General features: G+C 46.4%; 8 protein-coding genes across 8 annotated transcripts; all 8 read right to left on the reverse strand.

The window, feature by feature from the left end:
- Nucleotides 1–1,614: 1,614 nt before the first annotated feature.
- Nucleotides 1,615–3,610, reverse strand: I302_102153 (uncharacterized protein; the record flags this gene model as incomplete). Its single annotated transcript, XM_065869426.1, has 9 exons — nucleotides 1,615–1,674; nucleotides 1,743–1,829; nucleotides 1,892–1,966; nucleotides 2,039–2,110; nucleotides 2,173–2,543; nucleotides 2,610–2,675; nucleotides 2,760–3,116; nucleotides 3,194–3,394; nucleotides 3,463–3,610. 9 exons carry the CDS (start codon nucleotides 3,608–3,610, stop codon nucleotides 1,615–1,617), a joined length of 1,437 nt encoding a protein of 478 aa, XP_065725498.1.
- Nucleotides 3,611–4,051: 441 nt separating this feature from the next.
- On the reverse strand, nucleotides 4,052–5,526 carry I302_102154 (uncharacterized protein; the record flags this gene model as incomplete). The annotated part of the gene is made up of 9 exons (XM_065869427.1): nucleotides 4,052–4,174; nucleotides 4,231–4,391; nucleotides 4,462–4,501; nucleotides 4,551–4,647; nucleotides 4,779–4,848; nucleotides 4,909–4,960; nucleotides 5,033–5,230; nucleotides 5,333–5,412; nucleotides 5,469–5,526. The coding sequence occupies 9 exons, from the start codon at nucleotides 5,524–5,526 to the stop codon at nucleotides 4,052–4,054; spliced, it is 879 nt and encodes a 292-aa protein (XP_065725499.1).
- Nucleotides 5,527–6,055: 529 nt separating this feature from the next.
- On the reverse strand, nucleotides 6,056–7,693 carry I302_102155 (uncharacterized protein; the record flags this gene model as incomplete). The annotated part of the gene is made up of 10 exons (XM_019187534.2): nucleotides 6,056–6,208; nucleotides 6,262–6,476; nucleotides 6,526–6,565; nucleotides 6,641–6,737; nucleotides 6,805–6,822; nucleotides 6,904–7,067; nucleotides 7,146–7,337; nucleotides 7,409–7,488; nucleotides 7,562–7,598; nucleotides 7,667–7,693. 10 exons carry the CDS (start codon nucleotides 7,691–7,693, stop codon nucleotides 6,056–6,058), a joined length of 1,023 nt encoding a protein of 340 aa, XP_019050412.2.
- A 341-nt stretch (nucleotides 7,694–8,034) lies between these two features.
- Nucleotides 8,035–9,589, reverse strand: I302_102156 (uncharacterized protein; the record flags this gene model as incomplete). Its single annotated transcript, XM_065869428.1, has 11 exons — nucleotides 8,035–8,136; nucleotides 8,199–8,431; nucleotides 8,485–8,524; nucleotides 8,587–8,683; nucleotides 8,752–8,769; nucleotides 8,830–8,993; nucleotides 9,054–9,179; nucleotides 9,237–9,248; nucleotides 9,309–9,379; nucleotides 9,441–9,477; nucleotides 9,557–9,589. 11 exons carry the CDS (start codon nucleotides 9,587–9,589, stop codon nucleotides 8,035–8,037), a joined length of 933 nt encoding a protein of 310 aa, XP_065725500.1.
- Nucleotides 9,590–10,533: 944 nt separating this feature from the next.
- I302_102157 (uncharacterized protein) lies at nucleotides 10,534–11,127 on the reverse strand (the record flags this gene model as incomplete). Its single annotated transcript, XM_019187536.1, has 2 exons — nucleotides 10,534–10,955; nucleotides 11,100–11,127. The coding sequence occupies 2 exons, from the start codon at nucleotides 11,125–11,127 to the stop codon at nucleotides 10,534–10,536; spliced, it is 450 nt and encodes a 149-aa protein (XP_019050414.1).
- Nucleotides 11,128–12,309: 1,182 nt separating this feature from the next.
- Nucleotides 12,310–13,572, reverse strand: I302_102158 (uncharacterized protein; the record flags this gene model as incomplete). The annotated part of the gene is made up of 9 exons (XM_019187537.1): nucleotides 12,310–12,340; nucleotides 12,384–12,401; nucleotides 12,456–12,619; nucleotides 12,679–12,789; nucleotides 12,953–13,026; nucleotides 13,101–13,137; nucleotides 13,211–13,231; nucleotides 13,314–13,454; nucleotides 13,540–13,572. The coding sequence occupies 9 exons, from the start codon at nucleotides 13,570–13,572 to the stop codon at nucleotides 12,310–12,312; spliced, it is 630 nt and encodes a 209-aa protein (XP_019050415.1).
- Nucleotides 13,573–14,259: 687 nt separating this feature from the next.
- On the reverse strand, nucleotides 14,260–15,774 carry I302_102159 (uncharacterized protein; the record flags this gene model as incomplete). The annotated part of the gene is made up of 8 exons (XM_065869429.1): nucleotides 14,260–14,471; nucleotides 14,542–14,581; nucleotides 14,658–14,751; nucleotides 14,899–15,065; nucleotides 15,147–15,158; nucleotides 15,264–15,341; nucleotides 15,403–15,482; nucleotides 15,714–15,774. The coding sequence occupies 8 exons, from the start codon at nucleotides 15,772–15,774 to the stop codon at nucleotides 14,260–14,262; spliced, it is 744 nt and encodes a 247-aa protein (XP_065725501.1).
- A 218-nt stretch (nucleotides 15,775–15,992) lies between these two features.
- Nucleotides 15,993–17,567, reverse strand: I302_102160 (uncharacterized protein; the record flags this gene model as incomplete). Its single annotated transcript, XM_019187538.2, has 10 exons — nucleotides 15,993–16,094; nucleotides 16,168–16,310; nucleotides 16,378–16,417; nucleotides 16,494–16,590; nucleotides 16,668–16,685; nucleotides 16,754–16,917; nucleotides 17,000–17,191; nucleotides 17,259–17,338; nucleotides 17,436–17,472; nucleotides 17,535–17,567. 10 exons carry the CDS (start codon nucleotides 17,565–17,567, stop codon nucleotides 15,993–15,995), a joined length of 906 nt encoding a protein of 301 aa, XP_019050416.2.
- Between the last annotated feature and the right edge of the window lie 869 nt (nucleotides 17,568–18,436).

Consider the following 18,436-nt stretch of genomic DNA (forward strand, 5'->3'; position numbering starts at 1 on the left):
GAAGGACATTGCTCCAGGGAACAGAGGATGAATATCGTGGACGGGGATATGGACCATAGAAAAATCAAAAGTCGAACTACTAATCTGTAAAGCGAAATTGTTTGCGGCGCGGAGATCCACCATTGGTGGGCCATTTGTCCAGTTCAATGGCCGAATCACAGTCCAACAGTAAACTTATGACGGTTTCACCGTCATATGGCGTCGGGAAAAGTTGAGTAGAAACTCCAATACTGTAATTCCAAGCGTCTCCGCTAACATTCGCATCATCATGCATACTGATATCCTTCTCTTTCATCAACACAAAATCCCTGACTCATAAAGGATGACTAGTTGTGGGATCTGTATACAATGGGGCAAGTCACCAAGAATAAAACCCTATTACATTCAGGCTTTATCCCTAACAAACCAGAACTTGTTGACTTGTGCTGTGCCGCTATTGAAGGCATTAGTATTCTCGGCTGAAATTGACTCCAACCTAACTTTTCGTGGCTCTACCTTTGCCCAAATACCCGAACAAATTGTGCTCCTCATCGCACTCGAGAAGATGTCGCTCGCGGCTGTGATGGGCTTAGTGCTTTTCGGTTCGAGAACATGTTGTGAATTGTCGTCCGTTCCCGCCGCAGCTTCCATATGACAAGGAAACTCGGTTATCCAAGGGGCACTGGTATCGGTGTTGACAGAACACATATACTCTCGATCCAGCGTGTGTCTGAACGTGCTTTTAAGATCTACGGCTTTGGGCATGTTTACGGCTCTTGGTGGATTCAGAAGATCCAAATCTATGGGGGTTGATTGTGTGAACAGGTCGTTGGAGCGATTTGACACGGATGAAGGGTGATAGAGTCGGGCCGAATATGATCGGGAGTAGGGAATAACCATCAGTACATATGCGATACGCTTTATATATTCGAAAATGAGATCTCATTTGGGCACCACCGCGATTGAGCCCATGTTGGTCGGTCAAATCGTTCGCCGCACAATGCGCCCGCTCGACGAACGCCGCAAAGGAAATGCCGAAAGCTCGTTGAGGACTATCGTGCGAAAGCGCGGCCACCATCATGACTCCGCTTTGCCTATTGACAACCGAATTGATCAAACAACAGGAAAGCGACCAACATCTTCATTATCACCGCCTTTTTCCTGATCTCTTATCCCAGTGACGTTTGACCTTTGTCGAAGATGACCCTAGCCCGGGACACCTTCCCTTCAACATGGGGCACAGCCCTTGTCGGAGCGGACTGCGTCTCGAAAGATCCTCGGAAGGATTTGACTGGGCTACGAGAGTTTCCGTCTCAGATATGGCTCAACCGGACCTTGCATCCGAGCGGAAATGATATCCTTTCTTAGCTTCAGACGAAGGTGGAGTAGCTGACTTGAAGCTCGGTAGCTCGGCCCATCCCTCGTCTATCCCAATCGTCCAGAAGATCCCGGGACCGACTGGTCCAGTAATTCGCTCAGACCGCTCAATCGCCGGTGTTTCAGTGTCGCGTTGAGCCTTAGTATTAGATAACATACTGTTTGCATCTAGTCGGAGTACAACCGCCGCTGAAACCGCGGACCAGCTTTCAGGCGGAGCGACAACAGTGTCCTGTGTGTCCGTCGTCCCCAAGCCGATCATTCTAGCATTCCATCTATCCTCTGCTGGAGCCAGGACACGAAGACATCTACGTTGAGCTGCAATACGACAGACCTGACGTGAGCAATTCTTGTCGTGGGCTGAGCGAATAGCAGGACAAGCTTACAGGGAATCTCGAACCGTCATGCAGCCTTGACCCTTCACCTCCGTTTTCAGGTTCCCACTGATCTGAAGGCATGGTCTGGTTTTCCCGCTATAAGATCAGATGAGGCGTCAGTATCGGATTCACATCTAACGCATGGCTATAATACTCGCCCATATTATATGCTGATGACCCAGAACGTCACTTATGGGTGCATAATCGTAGGCGAACGTCTGAGGGGGAAAGCACTGTTCATCGCACGAATGTTCAGTACGATTCAAGTGGAAATGATACGGGAAGCATAAAATGTAAGCGCTCACCTCTATCACAATCCCACCTGTCGGCATCCACATCTCATGGGTGAGTCCATTCCCATGAACACCGAATATGATCTATTGGCATCCACAGCATGTCAGTCCGTGACAGGGGAGGCTTTGCAAGAGAGTGCACTTACATCCGCATCTGCAAACAACGCAAACTGATCCCTTCGACTCAGCTCCTCCAACTTCGCATCTATTATGACCGCCTTCCCACTCTTCTCTATACCCCTCAAGGCGCTCAGCAAATCTTGATGAACACTGTCTTCGAATTTCCTATCACTCCCTTGTCTGTCCACATATACCGCTTTGACCTTTTTCCTATCTATACTTAAGCCGGGAGAACGTCGTTTTACGATAGGGATGTTATAATGACTTAAGAAGTGCTCTCTCATGGGCGAAAGAGATTGAGGGGATGGGACGAGTTTGTAGGCGTCCAGAGCCATCTTGTACCATTTCCTGCCCAGGGGATTATTACGGTGTGAGGTATCCCTGTCCGCTATCAATACTGCGGCGAAGGTGAATATGGTCAGAAAGGTAAACAGGGGAAGAAGGCCGATTTGACTAGACTCACTTCGTTCGAAGTATACCCACTGCTTCGCACTTGTCAGGTCCCTCCATCCCTGTGGGTCGATAATACCTATTGCCAATGAAAGAGTGTTAGCATCTTGATTGCCCATCTTGCTGAGTTACAGTATGAAACCTGAGGGTTTATCCGACTCACCCTCTTTCCCCACCATCCCTTCCGCTACGGCCCTACTCAACCCATCTTTCCTCCCATCTTCCCAATGCCATTCCCAAGCTACCACTATCCTACTCGGTATGATCCCCGGTTCCGCCAGCCCACCAGATTTCCATGATACCTGATCCTGATCTTGCCCCCTCGAGTCCGAGTTTGAGTCATGCAAGTTCAGTCTTCTTCCGAGACCTTTATATACGTTCCATGGTTTCTTGTATTCCGAGGGTATAGGCGATGTAATGGAAGATAGCACGCTTATAGATCCGAGGATGATTTCGGAGGCGAAGTGATAATACATGAAGTAACCAGACCATGAGCCTGGCCAACCGTCGTTCAGAAATACTATTACAAGGTAAGCGTAAGCTTATCGACATCCGCAGTCTTTTGGTTTTCGCCATCCGCAGCAAACAAAGACTTACAGGTCGTCCCTGACATCTGTACCACCTCGAGATCCCCTCCGACTTCAGAGGGCTTTGGCCCATTAGATCCCCCTGGAATGGTCACCAGATGACTCACGCCATCATGTATCTCCACTTCTCCTGTCAGGGGGTAGGCCGGGGCGGCAGTAATCACTCGCTCTGTTGGAGGTAGGTCCGCACCAGATCCACCGCCGATCATATCTGGAGCCATCATCCATTATCCAGATCAGCGTTGGACTGGGGTTTCTGAGCACAAGAGGATGACTCACAGAACGTTCGGTCGTTATACCACACATTGTCCAACACTGTATACCCTGGTAAACCCCCTACGAAATTTGTTGATCCTTGACTTCGAAAGGTGATATTTGCGTTCGAGATATAAGGAGTTTTCACAGGAGTGGTGAGAGCTGCGCCCATAGTCTGATGTCACCCATTCGGAGCAAATGAGTACGATGTCTGTATTTGTTCAAGAAGTGAAGCGCACCGAATAGAAAAAATTCAAGAAACAGAACATACATTTGTTAGTTGACATGATTGTAAGCCCTTGCAGGTGTTACCGTAAACACACATTGACCTGAAAAGCCAAAAGCATTTTGTATGCAAGTCTCGTGGTGCGCTCCTTGATACAAATGAGGCACCGAAGCTTTAAAGCGTTAGGATGGATGAGAAGGACGGCTTGGAGCAAAGGAATGCCTGTAGTCAGTACAGTGGTCGTATTTAGTAAGTTTTCAGGATAAATCAAAACAGAATCTCAGGGCGGAGAGAGGGCTTAAGCGCCAAGACGGGGATGATCCCAGCATGGGGTATAATTAATCGACCTTTACATGAATTCATCTTCAACACTGCTTGGTGCGTACTTTAAACAACAGTTCTCGTATCATCTCTTTCTCTCAACGACTTCAATATGTTCATCTTGTGGTTCGTCTCCGCTACTTCATGTCTCAGCTTCCTGTTCTGAGCGATCAATCGTTTGTTCATATCCTAAACGACCCAGTGTCAGTAGACCGGCAGACTTACTTCGGCTAGCAGCGACTCACCTCACTACGCTTCAATCTCGCTTTCAATATGTCCAGCTGGTGCAAGATGTCACCCTCCTCCTCGCTATCCACATCCTCCGCGTCTCTTCTTCTCTTTCTCCGGCTGGACAGATCTGGCAGAGGGTATACTGGATCTGATGGTGGAGCAGGGATGCGATCGGCTGGTATAAATACGTCGCAGAGCAGACTATCGTGAGATCACTGATTCATTGGGGAAGCGGAACGACGTACGTATCAATCCATACTCTACCAGTGTCTCTCGTGTTTGAAGCTATTTCAAACGTAAGCTGCCAGCCTTACTCGTTCTGGAGCGAACTCACAATGAAGTGGAAGGAATAGAAACAAGGCTCATCAGCCTTCTCGGCAAACATCATCGGTCTGGTTATCTTTCGTTGGCTGGTGACCGGATCGCTTGCACTGCGAGTATATCTATCAGTGATACGCACGACCTGCCCAGGACATCTCATCACCCACTAGATCGATCGTGTCGAACTGTGAATATAGAAACATGATCGTCACCTCAATTCGCCGTACCCGCATTTACTTACTCTTCTTTCCCATCCCCTTCCAGCAGCTTAGCAACAGTCTCAACTTGCTCAGACCTATCTGCAGTAGCGTCTCCCAGGGGTATCTACAACCCTCTTGAAAGGACGAGATCAATCCTGCCTACATGGTTACTATCTTCTTCCTCTTCCCCACCCGTGATCGACCTTCCTCCAGCGATATTCTCCTGCAACACAGTCACTCAGATTACGGCTGAGTCATCCTTACGGCTAGTGCCGAATGATGGATCTCAACTCACAATTGGACCAAACCTCATCTTACATTTCACAAAGTCCTCTCCTTTCTTCATCAACATCGAATCAACCCTGTGTTCCCTCGCGTCTGGATTCCAATAACTACCGCTCAGTCTGTGCCCGTCGATGAAGCATGCTGCTCGCCAGTCGTCGGAACGGGATCTGGTGAAGGTCGGGGACATCTCGATGGTGATTGCGAACGGCTAGGGAAAAAATTGTGAGAGGTGGAAGTCAGCATTCATGATCTGACACGCCGGAGATGCTTCGGCACATCAAATCAAAAAGAGGGAGAAGAGCAGACTTACGGCCCCCTTCTGGACTTCAAGGTAGCAGAAAGAAGACTTCGTACCATCTTCTTTACTTAGATGATGATACCCATGTTCACCTATGGAACCGAGAGTGAGTGGCAAATCCACCATTCAACAAGCAAAGACAACTTACGAAATGGCAACCCCGTGTCCGTGTTCTCGATACTAGCCTGTAACACCCCAAGCTGCATTGTGAGCAAGTTGATCAACATTGTAAGGATCACCAAGTACTATGACTATACGTTTCGAATACGAGTGGACTGACCCTGAAGGTATAAGCAGGTCGAGTCTGAGATATCATCTGGGGGTTGTGTTATATCTGTATGGTGGAAAGAAGGAGGGTCACGTCGATGTCGAATGGGAAGATAAGAGAACAATAAGAAAAGATGAGGAATGATGGATGATGGTTTCATCTGGTACAGTGAGTAATAGATGGATACACCATCACCACGAGGTTGGGCTGTGATTACTACTTTTGATGGAAAAGCATAACAAATCACACTAAAATTACATACACACAAGGGGTCCTTCCCGCATCAATCTCACCATCATCACTATCATCATCGTCAAAGATACACTGTATACTCCATCTCATCCATTGATCACAAGACAAGAACTACAGATCATAGAAAAAATATCAACCTCGACACGACTAGATTCCCCTCGAGCTCAAACTCATCGATCGATATCCTACAAGATAGCCTCTCTACAAGAGAGCTGCTAATCATCTTCGTCCTGGTAAGATCGTTTCCTGCCTGGACGAAGTGAGTACACGCAAGTTTCTTTCTTTTCCAAAGTCGGTTCCATCTGAAGTAATCTAGAAGATCGTCGAGACAACGCTTGAGTTGCTTTGTGATGGATATCGACCTCAATCTGGTCGAAGCATGGGATCAGCCTGATCAATCATCAAGGTCGGAGACACTCACCCCAGAAGCTCCGCTCATGGTACTATCACTACTTCCTCGACTCACCTCGCTTGTTCTGGGGCTTGAGCATGGCTGGCTCTCGGATTTTGACCAAATCTCACCATGGACTGCGTCCCCAAGACTGGGTGGGTAGGCCGAGGACGAAGACGATGCATCGCTAGCCAGCGGAGAAGGATAGAAACGTTGACTAAAGTCAATACTGGCCTCGTCGCCCTCTGCTTGCGAATGAATCAGCATTTGCTGACACGTCAACGAAGGACCCACCAAATTTCCCTATAAATTCAAGTACTCGTCGAGGTCGATACTAACCAAATTTTATCAGTAAGTGGACATAGCTTAAACAGGAGATGAATAACACGGGTATGTGTCGTCCACTTACATTGAATACGAAACGATGGTATGGCATTCCATTACCTTCAGGTGTAAAATCGTAGAAGACAGGCGGCCACTCTTTCCTCTTGATGCTCTTAGCAGTCCTACAGCCCGAGCGTTAACAGCAGCCACACTTCCGTATACCTTTAAGGGGCGATGTATGGTACTAACGTCACGGAAGTGATAAAGCTATTGAGATATTCTATAATTAGCTGACTGGTATAGTCCTCCCTCTGGAACAGATCGTGGTATACAAAGGACACCACACACCCTCCATTCTCCATTACCTTGCCTTTCACCCTGGTGAAGACCTCAATCTCTGGTTGTCTTCTCGACCCCTTCGTAGTCCCCTGGGTGAGAGTGATGACAATGGTGCCAATCCTTTGCAGATCTTCAACGGCAATATCGACCTTGGATGGATCTGTGGTAGTAGCCTATGGAAGTAGGCACTTATCAACTTCTACCTCCCACTTAAGAGAGGCCGTCGTAACTGCCTCCAAAAGGCAGCTTACCAAAGCATCAAACTTCAAAGACGACTCATAAAGCTGACCATCTCGTCTTTCCCACACAGCTTCCCAATCGTATTCCATCCTGTCGGCTCTCCAAATGGAAAATCCAATATCCTTACCATCAATCTCACAAACAGCCTTGATATCATCTCCAGGAAAGAGGTATTTTGATCTCTTGAGGCGAATCACGAATGGCTATAGTATGTCAACACCGATAACTTAGGCTGCCAGTGAAGTATGATTCCGGGAACACGAGGCAATCTTACCTCGGTGGAAGTTTCCAAGAAACAAATCGTGGTGGGAGGTGTTCCTCTCTGTGCCGGTTTGTACTCTACGCAATGCTCATCTAGTGCCCACATCGAATGTTACCCTCAGAACCTCCGCCGAATATTCTACAGTATAAGAAGAGACCCACTCACTCAGGCGCTTTTGAGAGGATTTCTCCTCGATCCAAGCCTAAATAATTGGACAATCTCGATCAACCGATTGTTGCTGAATTCGAAGGAAAGAGCAGGCTGACTGACCTCAAGAGAACCAGTGGAGGAAAACATCGTAGAGCCAATTTCGGAGGGGAAACAACAAGCTGAGTATATTAGCTGATCGTATCTGCAGAACGAGAACTCAGTTGAAGGAAGAAGAAACTAAGAAAACCAGAGTGGAATATCGATCAAATTACAGTTGAGAGCAGTAGTCACGTTCGAGTATGGCGTTGGTCTATCGTATCCTTACTCAATTGAAGCGGTCCAAGCGCATCCCAAAAACGATTGACTGAATTGCTCTTGTTAATTCGCATTCCTATGCACAGCACTTTACGATATATGATGTCCACAGTACGACACTCTACAATGCACACTACATACCGTAACTCATAACACTAGAGTGTTTACCTGAGTCATTCCATATCATCTATCCCCGTAAGATCAACCACATCTTCTTCCTTGGGACGGGTTCCTCGAAGTCTCTTATTCTCAGCATTTGACTTGGCCAAAGTAGCCTTAACACATGGTCGGAGACCGTTAGGGAAGGCTCAATTGCTACGTTGCTGGATCAACTCACTTCAAGGTACTGCAGTCGCCTTTTCAATTGGTCCTTGGTCAGATCATCTTCCTCTTGGATAACTTCGCTCTCTTGATGAACCGTTTGCTCCTGGTCAATCACTTCATCGGGATCTTCTTCGACCTTTACCATGACTTCTTCAGGAAGTTGATTCGCGGTATTACGACCTTCCGTCATCATGGTAGTATTGGCAGGTACGAGTGATGTGTCCTTGGCTTGTGGCTCAGGATCGTCTGAAGTGCGATGGAGGTGTCAGTGCGACTAGGGAGACGATGGAAGGACATACCTTTCAATCCGAGTTTGACCAACTCAGTATGCACTCGGTACTGCAACAACAGGTTGACGGGGGGTCACCTTCTATGGTAGGAGCTCGGGGCAAACCTCTCACCTTGAAGACGAATTTGTAGAACTTATCCCCTTTCTTCCTTGGGATGAAGTCGTATGAGGGCGCTTCGACATCTTCAACGGGCTCTCTCTCGCTTGTCCTATAACCTCAGTATCAGCCGACGAACAAATACCTGACATTCTCTTTTTTCGAAAAGAAGGTACCTACCCAACTGTGAAGGCCATTCTGGATGAGGGACCATGATCAGCACATACAACTTCTGTATATTTAAGAGAGTAGACTCACTTCTTTTCCTTCTCGTCCATCGTGCAATCCTCAATCTCAGGGGACTGATACAAATCTGTACTAATTTCTCTGTAAATTCCCCGGTGAATCATGACCTCGATAGTCCCGACTCTATTGAAGACTTTGGTACCAGCTTTGATCTCCTCAGGTTTGTCGGTAGTGGTCTATCCCAGTCCCGTCAGTTGGACCTTCACTTCTGATGGTCACGCAGAGAAAGTACTTACTGCGGGGAGGAATTTCAATTTCCTACTATAGAGCTGATCGTCTTCCTCCTCATAAATCTCATCAACGATGTTTGATCCGACGTTCCTCATGAGAGCATATTCGGCGATGAGTTGACCATCAACAAACTATCGGCATTTCCAATCGTTATCAGGATATGGGAGGGATTCCAGCTTTTCAGTAACGATTGCGAAAGGCTAGGAAGGTTTCGAGGTTAGTCTATATTCACCGTAGGCTTGCCTGAATCTTTTCCTCACACCAGGTATGACCTCGACATAACATTCAGAAGATGGGAACGATCCCTTCAAATTCCTCGTCTGATACTCGACTGTGTGTGACCAAGGTTGCGTCAGACAGTAGCTAGAGGATGATCGCTTGGAGAGACTTACCTAGCGGATTTTTCCCTTCTTGAGATTCGATAAAACACTATTCGACGGCGAGATCAGTCGATAACGTCAGCGCAAATGGGTATCGGTCTTGCAAGGAGAGATCCAGCTCAACCCACCTCGAAACCGGCTCTGGCACCGTGAGATAGCATGTTGCAGATCTTCAGTATGGTGTGAGTCTTGTAGATGATATCGATACAAGCTGGGACAAAGAAGAAGAGGAAGACAAGGAAAGGAAAGTAAAGTCAATCATAGTATGTTGTAGACGATGTAGGGTGGCACTACTTCAGTATATCAACATCTGATGGTACCTTGCTCCACCGTGCGCATACGCTATATGTACACTATCGTCAGCGATAATGCACTTCATGCTGTCAGTTCAAGACAACAGACTGCGGATCCCCATGACTTGCAGCCTCAAAATTCTAGCTCAGCTCTGGTAGACTTCTTGACCTCCAGGTCAGGCGCATTGAGTAAAGGTGCAGTATGTGCTTGTGACATACCCATCAAATAGCCAGAAGGTATATTCATCCCCATGCGAAGTTCATGTGCTCTGAATGTTTCTTTCATGTGTATATAGAGATGCAATCTGTCCCTGCTCGTCCTATGTATGAGCAAGTCACCAAAAGTAGGAAGAATGTATCCATGTCGCATAAAGATATGTATCTGATATCAAAGTATCGACAGTATTTAGTCGCTGATCTGGGTGAATCCAAGAATATAGTATAAGTCATTTATAGGCAAAAAATTGTGGTTGTGGGTAATTAGGATGTGGACCGATTTATACGAAGAAGGGGGAAAGGGGAAAGCACCATCTTGACCTGTACCCATCTTCCTGCGGAACGTTTTAACGGAATTTCCAAGTTTCTGCACAGTAATCTGTGAATATGCTGCGTTTCAAGATCATTCAGATTATACGTACTTACCGATTTCAACCGTTGACAGATCCGTGAGCACTCTCATTGGCAATCTCAACTTCCCTGTATTCTCTCAAATTTCGTACAACACTGCTTAAAGCTGCCCTTTCCTTTTCGAGCTCCTTTCCTGCGTCTAACCAGCTTTGTTGTATCTTGTCCAAATTCTTTATCCTTTTACCTCATTTCTCAATCACTTCTACAATCTTCCCAATGCCCATGCTATCCTCAGCATTCTCTCCGGGAGGGGTCGCTTCTTGTGGTGCTAAGACAGGTACAAAAGGCGCAGCAGGGGCTGCCGAAGCATGTGCAGGGAGAATGACAGGAATGGCAGTCGGTTGGGTCTCCTCACCCAAGTCCATACTTATTCCTCTTGATCTCAACCCCATCATAACTTCCGAAGTCATAGGATCAACATTATCCCCAAAGGTAACATCGTATGGAGGAGGATCCTCATTGTGGCTTTCTGACGCAGCTCCAAAAGTATACTCGTCGTGGGAGATTGTTGGAGATGGAGGTTTGGCGGACTCGTTGTAATGGGTAGGTCCATCAGTATCTTGATCGAAGTTTAAATGAGGAGGATCAGGGTTGTCATTGTTGGCGACTGGCAGATAACCTAATAGTCAGTCCAAACCTATGGAGAATCACCAGTCTTCAAATACTGTAACATACCTTTCAAGCCTAATTCCACCAGTTGATCGTGTGTGAGGTACTACAGTACTCAGATGAATGTGGCACTCGGACACACGGGGCGCTCGGACATGCTTCCTCGTCATGTTTGAGCATGTATTATCACTAGTATCTCAGGTTACATGCATGCTACATCCGATCCAATTGGTGAGGTTGTCGATCGTACCGTGATATGCATGCAAGCTCAATTTCAGGGGAGAAGAAGGCAAGACGGCACCGCCCACCACCATTCCTTCTTGGCGCTCTCAATTTGACCCTGCCCACTTGAATTGTCTTGATCACACACAATTGATGTAAATGATTGGGCTGTGGTAGCTGTCATTAGAAGAATACCCCCCTGCAAGACATCTCAGCCTCTCATATTGATGAAAGATGATCATGATGTTGCTTCAGGACCGTGTGTACTGCTGCTTCTTTTTCTAAGAGTTTGGTCTGTCAATATGATCGCTTGTTGTTCCATCTTCACTGCGCCGAACTCAGCTCTGGCTTGTAGTCAGCTTGATTACTATCTTGCCGCATACTACCAGAAGTTTGATGGCCTTTGTAAATGTTTTGCAATATTCATGACTGAATGAACCAGATAAGTAGACGATTTTCAGAATTCCTGTCAATCACAGCCTTCACAGCCCCAGTCTCCCAAGTATCTTGCCTCTTCTTTCCATGAAGTAGGTTTTCATCGATCTCTCTACGTCACCAGGTCTTGGAGCAGGCATTTTACGACTGGTTTATGCTGTATCTGAAAATGAGGGGCGATTTCAGGGTGATTTTAAGCGATTTTAGGCCCCCATCTCACTCAAACCCGTTTAGAGCTGATCCAAAGACATGAGATGGTAGCCATGGACTCACCAGTATGCCAACTACCCCTTGGTAGCCGAGCATCAGCCCTGATCTTACATAATATGCTCCAGAAGGCGGTCAAAATTACAAGGAAGGCACTGTAAGGGGATTGCCATCTATATGTGTGTGTATGCATTGTGAGACTTGAAAGTTGTATAGCTCAATTCTCATCGAGATTCTGCACACCCTTGATGAGGTTGTAATGCATCACATCAAGGTGAATGCATGACGAAATGGGCAGAAAGGCAGAAAAATGCCATTTTGTCCGAGTCCGGGGTGTGTCCGAATGGCCCGTGGATTTGAGTACTGTCAGCATTCACAACTTTCTCAGACGATCGTCATTCACCGTGATAATAGTCCAAAACACGCGTTCACTTCCTTTCCAGCTGTAAGATGTCAATGGGCCTTTGTACGGCTCAAAAACACCGGTGCTACATGGAAGAACAGTCGGCGAGATCAGACCTACAAGCATAGTTGACCTGTATCGATAAAAGGAGGAACTCACGCTGCTGCTAAAGCTTGACTGTATGCTTAAAGTCAGTATGATTGGTAATCTTCATTGTGCTGCCATACTCACGTATCCTCTTCTCTGTTCACTATTGCAGGCTTGGGATCTTTGAATTGATATTTGTTCTCCCCATTGGGTGTGCAGGTGCCTCGATAAATGCGAACTTCAAGTTTACTTTGGCCGTTCATCTTCTTTGTGCCAGGATGGTCGGTTGCGGGATTCTCTGTACTTGACTGGCAGTCCTATCAGTGTCAATCATTCTTAGAGAATAACACACCCAGGCATCACTTACCGTAGGAAAGAATGCAAGCGGAGCTTCACACGGGACACCGTCTATAATCTTGAAGGCGCAGTCATAGATAAATCCAGGCTCGTCTCTGAGCAGCATTATATTCTTGACAATCTGACCATCCAGAAAAATTGCACATCTGTAGTCATTATTCTTGTATAGTTTGAAAAGGATCGGTGTGGGATCGACAACAATACCGAAGGGTATCGTCCTCAGAAGCAAAATTTAGGTTCCGTGTGACTCTGGATCGGGAGGAACATAAGGTGCTATGACGTACCCCAGGTTTGACCTCGATGTAACATTCATGGGTGGGGAGCGAGGACTCTTGAGCCGGCGGAGCTGGATATCTGGCTGGAAGAGCGCCACCAAATGTCAGCGCATGGATATCGCCAGTCGGGGTCTGGATCAACTTGGCGGGGACGTACGCAATGGTTTCTCGTGATTGCCTTGGAAGGCATATACCTATCAATCAAGAGGGAAGATCAGCAGAGTGGACACGCAAGAAAGGCTTAGGCTAGATAAGGATGGGACCCACCTCGAACCCCTTCAATCGAGCCTGGTGGTGATGTTTATTCTCGGTGTAAGCGCAATTCTCCTTTCCACTTAAGGACGAAGGCTGATGGTATGGTATCACTCACCAATTTTTGCTTACCTCCCTTCGTCAATATTCCTTTTGATGTCCAATCCTTCGGACGCTTCTTAGGCCTTGTCCTTCTCTGCTTCTGGGGTTCGGACTGTTGGCTCTCGACGTCTCTATTGGCGAGCTCTTGATTTTTTGCCTAAGTCAAGTAACACTATTAATAGGTAGACATGACTATGACATGAAAGTCGAACGACTCGATTGTTGAATACGAAAACACTCACTTGTAGCCTTTGGCTCGTTCTTTGAGGCGGCATGATCGATGAATGCTGTCTAATCGGAGTTGAAAGATAGGTAGTTGAACGGAGAATGAGTAAGAATAACAGAGAAACAAACATCATCCCAACTTTGATATCCCAGTTTTATTATTTTGTTTACGCGTAAACAAGTTGTTTACTTGGAGGTCGTGTTTATTGATGATACCTGCCTCGTATCCCAATCCATCAATCAATCCATCAGCCCAATCAGCGCAGCATCACTAGATTATTCACCAGATTAACGGGACGCACAACTGAGTTTCAGGCACATGCAATTATTCTACCTATAATCGAAACCAGACATATACTGAGTTTTCTCTGCTCTTCATCCAATCACACCTTCACCAACGCCAACAAAGTATGGTCCGCCTTTACCCCACCCTACCCCACTTTACCACCCCACTCTCAAGATACCCTAATCACTATCGTATGTATCAAGTGTAAGATCCACCGAATTTTCTTCAATCTTCTTACCGAGTTTGAGCTGTCGTATGGTTTGTCGAAGCGCTTGGTTCTCTTCCTATACCGCACACCGTACACAACGTCAGCTGAGCCTATTGTTGATGTCGATGAGTATGAGAATGAAATGATGTTAGACTTACTCCCAAGACCTTCATTCGCTTGCTGATACTACCTTACCCTTCTTCCTTCACATCCTGCTTGTTTGCTTGGTCACCGTCCTCAAGCTCAAGAGCGTTCTTCAGCAGTAATTCCTTCACCTTCCTCTTCTTGGATTTCTTCGGGGGATCTTCTCGGGGGATCTTCCGACAGGTCAATGGCATCTGCAAATTTGGCCTTCGGGATTACTTTTTTCTGGGAAGAGTTGCTGGATTCTGCAGGAGTCGATGGACCATCTGTGCTCAGCTTGCCGCCAATGGCATCTTCTTCTTCTGGTTCCTCTGCCAAAGTCAGGGGTTAAGTCAGCGGAATGAGCGACACCGAATCGCCTTGATCAGCCGAATAGCTCACCGATCACTCTCTTGAGCTTCAACTTGACCCTGGACCGATACTGTACCGACCCGCAACATCATTTGTCAGTAATTCTGCTCAGTACCGGGAATCAGAAGCAGAAAGACGTGACTCACATCAAAAGTGAATTGGTAGAACACCTCAGATTGAGCGGAGTAGAAGTGAGAATGAGGAGTTGGTCCTGCGTATACCTCCTTGGAATCTGTCAAGCTACATGACAGTTATGTTGGTTGATTGATGGACTTCTAGATCTCTTCAACGCTCTTCTTGTGGTATGAGCGAATCTGAGGCACCAGTCTGGCATGTCAGCCTCTGATTTGCCGTTACATGGTAATTACCAGGTAGAAAGGAACTCACTTCTTGGCCTTCTCATCCCCTACCTTAGCATTCAGTTCTACCCCCTTACGACGCTGCACGTTGGGTGATGGCTTCCATGTACCGGGGGTCAGCTTGATAACGATGGTTGCTAAATCCTTTAGATTGTCCAGGGTTAAGGTGATGTTTTCTTTTTCATCCGTTGTCAACTATGGGTGAAGTGGTAGCATCAAAGTCAGCGGACGGCATCGGTGCGCGTAAATAACAAGGAGATACTGGTGTCTACTCACGAGAGGAGAGAACTTTAGGGATGAAGTCAACAATCTATCTCCATCATAGCTATCTACTTCTTGGATTCTGATTGACTGCTTAGTTGCCCTTCATATAGAATGACCGGTGATCCTCACTCCGTCGATGAATGTGTGACATCTCCAATCCCCCTTGTAAGCTAGATCCGGAAGCTTCTTGATGCATATCGCATAAGGCTATGTGAACAGTACGTTGAGCATTGGGCGTGAATAAGACTGTCCTCCTGAGCTCACTCACCTGATCAATGGTCTCAAGAAAACATTCCGTTCTAGCTGGATCCTGTTCCGAGGAAGGATAACTGCTGATTTGATGCTCGACTACAATATGTAACAGAGTCATCAGCCAGCGCAATGAGCGACACCTGGTTCTTCTGAGAAACAAAACCCGAGTGACGATTGACTAGATGAATCAAAAGAAAGAAAAGAAAAGGGAAGAAGGAAAAGTGATGAGCAGGTGAATTCACATACGCGGTAATGTTCTCGTTCTCGTTTCATATTAATTTACCCTGAATGGTCAGTGGTGGTCCGTGCGTTTCAGATCCATCCTACCCGGATAGCTGCCACTTGTTGAATTTTTGCCTTGACTGTTACTTATCACCAATCTGAACATCTTGTTGCTGACATACTGTATTCACATATACATAAACGACCCGTACGAGAAGATGGGTCTTGCAACAACATATAGATCTATATACAATCTCACGAACCATTCAAACACCTAAACGCCCAAAGATCATGAATAACGTCCATCCCCCCTTTTCCCTCCTGTCATAGCTTGCTCATTCTGATCAGTGACCCTTTCGAGTCAAATGTATCCCACTGAATCGATCAATCATCATCATCATCAAAAGTGAGATCCACCACCTCGTCTTGGTCCTTACTCCCATTTCGAGATCGTTTGAGTTGATCGGCAAGGTGCTTGACTTGTTCCTAAGAGTTTCACGCAAACGTTGTCAGTCAAAGTTTACTTGGTACATAGCCACAAAGGGGCAACTCCACTCACTTCCAGATACTTGACACGCTTGGCGTTGAGATCAGGCTTCACATCCTCATCTTCACCTTCGGGAGTTGCGTCGACATCGATAGCGTCCAACTTCCTCTTTCGCGCTGGTCGTGGTGCTGGAGTAAGAGATGGTTCGGGTTCGTCTACCGGGCGACGTAATGTCAATTGATGAGTTTCATATAGTGTACGAGGCTATGGAAATGGACTTACCGATAATCCTCATCTGTACAAGCACAGCTCTCGGTCGATACTATGGTGATTCAGAAAGATTGTGTCAGAGTCAGATGTCAAAATGATTTATCATCCCACCTGGAGGTACCACTCACTCTGAAGATGAAACGGTGAGTGAATTTCTTGTGACTGTCGGGAACGAAAGTATAATGCATGACTTTCGGGATCTCGCAGACAGTGGAGTCCGACCCACTATGTGTTATACCAGTGTTTAGCGCGAGGCTTAACACCGTGAAGATGGCACAGGCTATGCGTTGTGTATCACTTACGATACCGAGTAGGCGAATCTGTCAGTCAAACGACTAAGAATCAGCATGCGCTTAGAATGAGCTAAGGAGGTATGAGAGAGATGCACTTTTTCCCTTTCTCGTAGACTGTACCGCTGCTCAATTGAGACGAGCGAGCCTCCTGAACACCCGTTTCCACGAGGGTCCCTTCCTCCAAATCAATTTCAATGGTTCCAATTTTGCTCATAGTGATCGGATCGATGGTCACAAGCGTAGGATCATCAGTGGTGGGCTAACAAAGGAGGGATCAATGTTCAAGTGTCAGTCAATCGCACTATTACCCATAGACCTGAGACTTAGGCAGGATGGCTTACTATGGGCGAGAATTGTAATGACGACCTTTTGAAGTCACCTCCATCCCTTTCGTAAACCTTGTCCCACACCTGTGAAAGACGGTACCTCAACCAAGCACGGCTCTCTAGAATGTTCCCATCGACATAAGCTTTAGCTTGAAATTGTTTCTTTTCCATGCTGCCAGAGACTTTGCGAATATTAATAGTGAAGGGCTAAGAAAACAGAACGTTGCCATTCCCTCAGCAACGCCAATTTCATCCATCGAAAATAAAGACTCACATCGTCAGTCGTCTCGAGAAAACACTCAGTATAAGATGATTCTCCGTTCTTTGCTTTGTGATGTTGGACTTGATATTCGTCTATACCAAAACGTTGTATCAGCCTAAGGTGTTGAGCGCTTTCAGCGGAGAAGAACAGCCCGACGAGGGGCATTGATGATCTTATCGAGATACACACTGAGCGGCTTCTTATCATCTTTCCCTTCAATCCAAGCCTACGTTGAAACGATCACATCAGCTTTCCTCCTTTTGCCTTACTCAACAGATATCAACGTACCTCTAATCCAGCTGCGGTACCCTCTGAAAGCATTGCGGAAGCTCTAATCTTGATTGATTGAAGGTGGTGAATGCAGTAAGGTATCTCGACAGAATGATAGATATCGCTCGGATTGTAAGTAGAAGGATGAAAAACAGAGAAGAGAGAAGAGAGAAGAGAGAAGAGAGAAGAGAGAAGAGAGGAGAGAGAAGAGAGACACATTGATGTTGTCAGGTTGACATCAACCGTTCATCATGTTTTATCGTTTCAACATTAATTCTCAGGCACGTTTCGTTTCATATTTCCCCTTGGCTGCTCGGTGGGTCCGAGCGTTTATCTTCTTGAGTGGCATACATCTACTCAAACACTCTTGATCCAATGGAAGACGTTGATTCCATCTTGCATCATACTTACAGCCTAGATGAACGCTTTGATCACGGAACTGTACTTTAGTATCTGGTCTGCATTTCGGAGACATGCTGGTACCGTATGGCTATCGCATCATTCTAATCATTATGCACAGACATTCACCCGTACTGATCAAGCTAAACCATTGATACTGGAAGACAAGCTGAGTAGACTGTAATTACTTTGTTGCTTTGAGATTTCATCTATCGCCAAGACCCATAGCCTCCACCGCCATTATATGAACATACTGTAAACCAGTATATCCAGTCAGCTGACGAAAAATAAAGAAACAAGACTTTGAAGTAATGTGGCAACGAATCACCTTGAGACCAAAGCGATACTCCAAACTGCGTTCGGCAGCGGATGGAAATCCCACCGTTTGAGAATGTACGACCATGCTTGTACAGCTGAAACTACCGATGATTACCCCTCCTTTCTCTGCAGATCCCACCGTGTATATCCTTTATACCTATTGTACGCAATCTTAATCAGAAATAAGTGTAAAGAAGAACAAA

Source organism: Kwoniella bestiolae, chromosome 1, assembly GCF_000512585.2.
Source record: "Kwoniella bestiolae CBS 10118 chromosome 1, complete sequence".
In the NCBI taxonomy this organism is placed as follows: domain Eukaryota; kingdom Fungi; phylum Basidiomycota; class Tremellomycetes; order Tremellales; family Cryptococcaceae; genus Kwoniella; species Kwoniella bestiolae.